This window comes from Palaemon carinicauda, chromosome 8, assembly GCF_036898095.1.
Source record: "Palaemon carinicauda isolate YSFRI2023 chromosome 8, ASM3689809v2, whole genome shotgun sequence".
Classification (NCBI taxonomy): Eukaryota; Metazoa; Arthropoda; class Malacostraca; order Decapoda; family Palaemonidae; genus Palaemon; species Palaemon carinicauda.
Window position 1 is genome coordinate 13841972 of NC_090732.1, and position 8611 is coordinate 13850582.

An 8611-nucleotide genomic window follows, 5' to 3' on the forward strand; every position below is an offset into this window, starting at 1 on the left:
TAAAATGTAGTGCTGTCTTGCCTGTAAAGGCCACAATGACTCTAGCGGTAGTATCTCAACCGATGGCTGGTGCCCTGGCCAACCTACTACCTATCATGTAACTGTTTCCTAAAAATACTCCATGGACATTTTTCCTTATCTAAACCTATCCATTCCCTCGTCTAAACATACCTTACAAATCACTGCCAACAACTCATTCACGCTATCATCTTTAGGTTCCATCCTTCAACTTGTGATCTAGTAAACTTCTGGTACTTTTAATTTAAAAATCACAGCAAGTCATATATATATATATATATATATATATATATATATATATATATGTATATATATATATATATATATATATATATATATATGTGTGTGTATATATATATATATATATATATATATATATATATATATATATATATATATATATTTGTGTGTATGTGTGTGTCACTGTAATGCCTGTTTCCCTTTGAAGGAAGAGGTGCTAAGGGGTACAACATCTTGGTTTCTTACTAACCCCAAAGTCCCTTTATTCGTGATCCCTGGTGATAGTGATATTCATTCGTAATGTGGTGGGTTGGTAGGCGGCAGGCAGAGAGAATTCCTTGGCCCTATCAAACGTTAGTTAATCACTGCATCACACGTCCTGATTGCACCCTATACTCTATGTACGTTTACAAATAGTGTCTATGCAACGTGCAAGAATGTTCCCCTCAACAGGATATTGTATCCAATATAAAGAAATAAAAGATAGGTTGACAATGCAGAGTGAATCGAGAGAGAGAGAGAGAGAGAGAGAGAGAGAGAGAGAGAGAGACGGCAAGGGTAACCAAGAGATAAAAACCTGAGTAAAGGAAAAAAAAAGTTCCAAAACAAAATGTTCACCGATTGGGGTGACGCAAGAGGGGAGCGTGGCTAGATAAGAGGATCGAACCCTGTCTGGGGTTGGGACTGGGGTTGGCGGGGGTTACAGATGACCAAAGAGTAAGGGTTTCAAATCAACGTTGACAATCACTAAATTCGTGGAAGGGAACGCTATACCTTCCTAGGCTGCACTGGTTGTAAACACAGGAAAAGGATGCTATGTATACATATATATATATATATATATATATATATATATATATATATATATATATATATATATATATATATATATATTTATGTTGGTAGTGATATATATATATATATATATGTGTGTGTATATATATATATATTTATATATGTTGGTAGTAATATATATAAATATATATATATATATATATATATATATATATATATATATATATATATATGTGTGTGTATATATATATATATATATATATATATATTTATATATGTTGGTAGTAATATATATATATATATATATATATATATATATATATATATATCTGTGTGTGTGTATTACACACACATGTATATATACCTATATATATATGTGTGTGTGTGAATATATATATATATATATATATATATATATATATATATATATATATATATATATATATATATATATATATATATATATATATATATATATTGGAGCCCTTGGGCTTATAGCATCTTGCTTTTCCAACTAGGGCTGTAGCTTGGCTAGTAATAATAATAATAATGATAATAATAATTATATATATATATGTATATATATAAATTATATATATATATATATATATATATATATATATATGTATATATATATATATATATATATATATATATATATATATATATATGTATATGTATGTATTACGTGATAGTGTAAAAGTAACATCCGCGTATTTCCAACATTTTCCTTTGTAAGAAATATATTGTTTAACTTTATGCTGATCTCTAAAAAAAGGTTTAATCAACTAGAATAGAATACTCTCTCTCTCTCTCTCTCTCTCTCTCTCTCTCTCTCTCTCTCTCTCTCTCTCTCTCTCTCTCTCTCTCTCTCTCTCTCTCTCTCTCTCTCTTACAGTTTTGTCTCCTAATAAACTAGACAAGAGAATAACTGTTCCTCTTGATTTCCCCTCCGTAATATATATAGACGTGATTCACGTTTGTTAAATCTCGTATTATTTTTCCCCTGCAGGAGCCTTCCTTTTCCCCTACTGCGTGATGTTAGTGCTGGGCGGCATCCCTCTCTTCTTCATGGAATTGGCGCTGGGACAGTACAACAGAAAGGGGGCCATCACTTGCTGGGGGAGACTGGTGCCACTTTTTAAGGGTAAGTTCCTCAAATTACAGGTAAATAACAGGAAGAAATATTTGTGGAAACTTGTTTACCGACCTTTGTATATTGTAGCAAGGAAAAAGCTTTTGATTCAGTACAAAGATAATCGTGTTGTTGAAGATTGCCTAATAACAAGAAGAGTTACTCTGGAAACATGTTTACCAGCCTCAGTATATTGTGGCAAGGAAAAAGAATATTGTTTAGTACTAAGATAATCATGTTGTTTAAGATTGCCTGGCCCTTACGGACAAGCACGGGCTCTTATTATTATTATTATTATCATTATTATTATTATTATTATTATTATTATTATTATTATTATTATTATTATTATTAGCCAAGCTATAACCCTAGTTGGAAAAGCAAGATGCTATAAGCTCAGGGGCTCCAACAGGGAAAAATAGCCCAGTGAGGAAAGAAAATAAGGAAATAAATAAATTATGAGAATCAGTTATATAACTACCGTCACACTGTGGAAGAGTTTGTTCGCGCTAAATCAAATTATCTCTCGCAAAGACATCGCCCTTATGTCTTGGGAGCCTATTCCTTACGGAAAAGCATATTTTCATATATATAGTAAGGAATTTCAGCCTTCTGCTTCTAGGTTTACACGAGGATAGTATGAGGGATAATTATATAACTAATCATTCTTTTTATCACTTCATGTAGGAAAGAACTTTAGATTCTGGGCCAAATCTTTTGAATCTTGTTGTTTTAAAGGACCTTGACCTTTTAGCCTTAGTCTATATTGAGGTGAGTTTTTGAATAAATCTAACCTTACGTAAACCAAGTCATGGTGATTTCGGAGATGTGTCGGGCAAGAAATTTTCCAAAATTATTAAAAGAATGGGTTCTCGTTTAGTCTTGTCTATCCGAACATTGTAAATTACAAGGACAAAGACACTTTAGTATATACATATGCATATTTGTGTGTGTGTATATATATATATATATATATATATATATATATATATATATATATATATATATATATATATATATATATATATATATATAAAATGTTGTCACCCTAAGTTCTCCCCGTCCCTCTGGTAGAGGGATGAGTCAGTGAGGTTAGTGTATATGCGTGCATAACTACCTACTATGAGATTCAGGGCCTCTGTAACACGGTTTTTTTCGCAATAACTTTTTTTCTATGAATTTCATGAATATAACGCTTATTCAGAATGCACATTATATCTATACATAAATTTTGACTATATTCTGCATTACGTAGGTTGAATAAATTTGGTACTTTATTAAGTGAAAGTGACGATTTTTGAAGACGGGCCAACTTACTCAGAGAAAAGGTTTCGAACGCACTCGTTACGTAACTTATGACGGCATTTCTTCTCTCTTTCTCGATCGATGATTGGTTATACGTAACGAAGGCTATACCTCTGCCAACAATAACACAAAAGTGTAAATAAAAGCAAAGCAGTACACCTTTATGAACTCTGAAACCTCTCCACTGAGAATTGTCATAATGAACAAACGAACAAAATATGTTAATAAATACAAAAACACTTCGATTATTTGTCTAACTCCCAAAATAAGTTTCCTAAGAAATTACAGTCTACTTTATAGCTCACAATCAGACTGAAAAGGTGTAGGGAATAGTTGGTAATTTTCAAAAACGTAGTAGACAAGCTTGATTTGATAACTGCTATATCCAATGTCAAGCAATTTTTATTTATTGTCTATCTACCGATCTATTTACTGTAAAAAAAAAAAAAAATAGCCGGTACTGTATTTTGCTTTAAACTTTCACCAATAATTATCGTCAGAATGATGACTTCATGAGGCTCCACCCACTTTAGCCTCGTTATAATTCTGGATAACACTGAAGGCTATCATGGGCATTGTTGGATCAGAAAATTAAAATTCTGGCTATAAAAACTTATTTCTCGAGTAGTTGTAAGAAGTGCTAAATGATCCTCAAGGATCCCAGCAGTTGGCCTAAACGTTTAATTCATGTATACTACTGTTGGGGCACTACTGCTACAGTAGTATTACTACGCTAGCACAGATACCCCACCCACATTTATGTATCGTTCCGCCATTCATAAAGTCTTTGTCATGTTTTTTCACCGTGCAATAAACCATGGCCTCCTCAGAAATTAAGTTTAACATTAGATGATAGGTTATTTCATTAAGCTGACAAATTATGGCAACTGGGTATGTTATTGCCGATGTTGAAGCTAAAGATAAAGTATGGTATCATTCCTTCATTGCATTATCATCTTTACTACTATTTGTTTGGCTACATGTAGTAGTTATTTTAAAGGATAAATGAATTATGTTCACTTTACTTCTATAAATTCCCATTAGATGTACAAATAAAACTCCTAAAACTATTCATGATTTATTTACAAAATGCAGTCATGCCCACAACATAGCCAACACGGTTGTACGGCCTAAGAAGAAGAAAAAAAATTATATCGGATGATCCGTTGGTCTGATGGAGATTTTAGCACAAAAATCTTATTTTAACAAAAATAGTTATATAAAGACTGTTTACATACAATCTCTCTCTTTCCCTCTCTCTTGGTGGCATAGTGAATAGTTAATGGAAATGTTCAAAAGCCTGAATGACATTACAAATATTATAATCATGTTACGCTAAATACAAATCAGACCATAAACATTGGATTTAAACTAGAAACTGAATAATTACCTATTCAGGCTATAGTAAATATGGCTATGGGATTTCTCTTGACTGTATAAAGTTGCAAGTCGTAAGATAAATGCAGTTTTGCAACCACAGGGGCAATTCCAAATCCTGCTAGCCATTCTTGACTGTTATGGGTTCCAGAGCCGATGGAAGAAGGTGAATGGGTGTCCGGTGGATGGGCGGGGCAAAATTTTGTCAAAAGGTGTTTACATTGCTTACGTAATGAATGTTTTCGACTCTTGGCTCGTTATCACTGGCCATGGCGTCGGCTAGATCATTTTTACTCTATAAAAATTAAAACTATCGGGTTTAGGTTATTGAAAATGCTGACAAAATTTGTGTGTGGTTGTAAAATATACATATGTCAACTTTCAGCTACATCCGATGCCTTGATAAGGAGCAAAGTCCAAAAAACCGTGTTACAGAGGCCCTGAATCACATAGTAAATATCTAGCTGTCATTTTGAAGGGTCGCGTACACTAGTAGTCCTATAATATTCAATAGCAATCCTTTGTTTTAAAAAAGAGGTCACGTACCGAAATAAATGTAAATGGTCAAAGGGGGGGGGGGGTAGAATATTCTCCAAGAACCACCCAGCCAGTCTCTTTCGTAATCACGTACGAAAGCAAAGAGGTTAATGGTCCTTCGATGGTGAATATGGAAGCGCCCGAGGCGATAGGAAGTCCTAGAGCCAGTCGCCGTCTCCCCACTCGAATCTCGAGCTCTGATTGGTCAAGACAGTAGGTCGATATAGGGGTCGAGGTAGGATAAAGATTTTAACTCCAGACCGCATTACATTATTATCTAAAGAGTTATGATGTCACAAATGGGAAAAAAATAGTTCTTTATTCGAATATAGCACTAGTTCTTTGTCTATGGTCTTTTCAGTTTGATAAATTAGTTGATATTATTATTATTATTATTATTATTATTATTATTATTATTATTATTATTATTATTATTAGGTAAGCTACAACCCTAGGTGGAAAAGCAAGATACTATGAGCCTAAAGGCTCCAACAGGAAAAAATAGTCCAGTGAGTAAAGGAAATAAGGAAATAAATAAACGATATAAGATGTAATGGACAATTGAAATAAAATATTTTTTTTATAAACAATAACAACATTAAAACAAATATATATATATATATATATATATATATATATATATATATATATATATATATATATATATATATATATATATATAAACTATAAAAAGACTTATGTCAGCCTGTTCAACATAAAAACATTTGCTGCAAGTCTGAACTTTTGAAAGAAAACCCTAAAGGGAAAAGGTGTTTAATAAGTTTCTGAAAAAGGTTTAGATAATTTTGGAGTAAACACAAAGGAAGAGTTCAGTTGCTAAACAACACCAGGAAGTTACATATCTTTAATGGATAAAATGAGAACAATGATAATGTGAAATAATTGTAGTAATGCAGACTTTATATATATTTTAAAAATATTGCTTCCTATGACAAGAACTTGATTGTTAATTAGTAGTAAAATTTCAGGTGAAGGTTGATTGAATGCAATAGTTAATTTGACGCTTAATAAATCGATATAGAGTGATATATTAGGATGCAAAGAAACATTTTTACGATTAAGAAATAAAACAAGAAAGCCCTTTAAGAATTCAAATTTCTCAAGTTAAATAAATAAAAAGAAATAAATAAAAAAAACTAGATGGGCACTCAGTAGAGCGCAGACCTTCTGCTTATTTCTCTACCTTTTGCTCGACCTTGACGTTGACCTTTGATTTTAATATGTATCAATTTGCGTGGATTTTCATACACTCAAATATAAACCAAGTTTGAAGTCTCACTAACAACGATTACCAAACTTATAGCTGATTACGTGAATTGGATATTTTGATTGACCGTGACCTTGACCTTCTAAAATTTAATCATCTCCAGCTTTTTACATAATAGTTAATCGCTGCAGGTTTCATTACTCTACGAATAAAATATTGGCCAGGAATCTGTTCACAAACATACACACACTTCCGGGTACGGAATCAACTCCTAAAATTCCAAGCAATATTGTCTTTACTAAAATTAGATAGAAGAAAATAAATGATATATCAAGAATGACAAAACAGACTGATAAATTTTTCTAGATATTATCCAGAAGGCAACTCCGGAAATTCGTCAAATCCTCTCTGAAATCTTACCGACGTTAATCACCATCTCACATCAATTGTTTTTCAGCTTTCATGTAATCCTGTTAACTGACAGAAGAATTAGTATAATTTGCATATTTGAAAATAACCAAATGCTCGAAAACACCCATCAAACGTTATTCCTAAATTAGAAGCTATAAAATCAAATTTATCACAAGGTTTATTAAAATTCGTTCACGTACTTGGTTTCCCCACAATCCTGTTGAGAAATCGACAAACCGTAACTCTTCCTTGGGTGAAGGTAATCACTCACGCAGGTAAAGCGTCTCAGTTCCTAAAGCAAATACTTTAAATTGGAATGTCATGCCAGAAGTCAAATTGATCCCCTTGAAATTGATTAATCAGGCTTTCGTGCAAAGCCACTCCAACACCTAAAAACATAACAAACACCTCACACGTCTCGAACTGTCGACCTAACCACGCCAAGACTCCTCGCTTCTGGGAGGAAGGACGCTGGTGACTGGGACAACACATTAACATGAGTTACCGGGGTCTACATAAGCGATGTCAGGCAGGGCAGCCGATCGGGACTACGGTCTACCCCAAAGCCAAAACAAAAGTCCTTCTAAAAATAAGAAAAAGGTGAAAAAAAAGCCCTTAATAGAATATTGAATAAATCTATCAATCAGGTTTGACGATTTCTGTACTAACTACTTCGACAAAAGTAAACATGCACGACTAAAGTACAAAGAATCTTGTATCCACTTCCGCTATCTTACTGCGATACAAAGGATGCTTTTGAAAAAAAAGGGTAAAAGTAAACCTTTAAAAAATTACAACGCAAAATATAAATAATTTCTATGCAAATAAACTTAAGTAGACCGAGTGTTGCACATAATTGTTTATTCTGCTGATCGTCTAAAGTATATTAACCTAAGATATATCTGTTTATAAAAATGGCGTTTACTTAATGATAAACTAAATTATAACTATGACACATTCGTAATTTTTTTTTTTTTTTCATGCTTTCACTCTTATGATTTCTGAAGACAAAATAAGAAATATCTATAGTAATAAGTAAGATAGTTGAAGAGAAAACAAATCAGTCTCTATGTAAGGACTCTAGGCTATTTGGAAAGCCAGTTAAAAAAAGAAAGAAAGAAAATAAAAGCTGGCTTGGTTCTCTCAAAAGAGACACCACTAAGTGAAATCTGACACGATGAAAAGTGAGTGCCACATTTCATGTGACTTTTGCATTCAGTAGGAATTGTCAATCACGTCTTCAATTACGCACATCTTTGCTGAACATTACGGTGACCACCGCGGGGAAAGTGAGATTATTGCGTAAGCTGGTTCAAGTCCATTCAAACACTTCCATGAAGGCTGTTCAGAGTTAGTCAAGTGTAATGTAACTGTCGTAGTATGTCTTCATCAACTTTTATTGTTGGATAAAAGGGGAGGAATGAGTTCTGTTTGCTCTCACTTGGTGGAATTACCGGTAGTTTTCAGTTTATTTTATTTATTCTATGATATGTACAGTATATGCCTAACACACACACACACTATATATATATATATATATATATATATATATATATATATATATA

General features: G+C 32.7%; 1 protein-coding gene across 2 annotated transcripts in view; it reads left to right on the plus strand.

Moving 5' to 3' along the window:
• Window positions 1-8611, plus strand: part of DAT (Sodium-dependent dopamine transporter) — a 285224-nt gene that overhangs the window by 169428 nt on the left and 107185 nt on the right. For both annotated transcript variants that reach the window (XM_068378502.1, XM_068378501.1), the window contains exon 3: window positions 2066-2200. In XM_068378502.1, the coding sequence (XP_068234603.1) occupies window positions 2066-2200 (135 nt within the window). The remainder of the gene's footprint in view (window positions 1-2065; window positions 2201-8611) is intronic.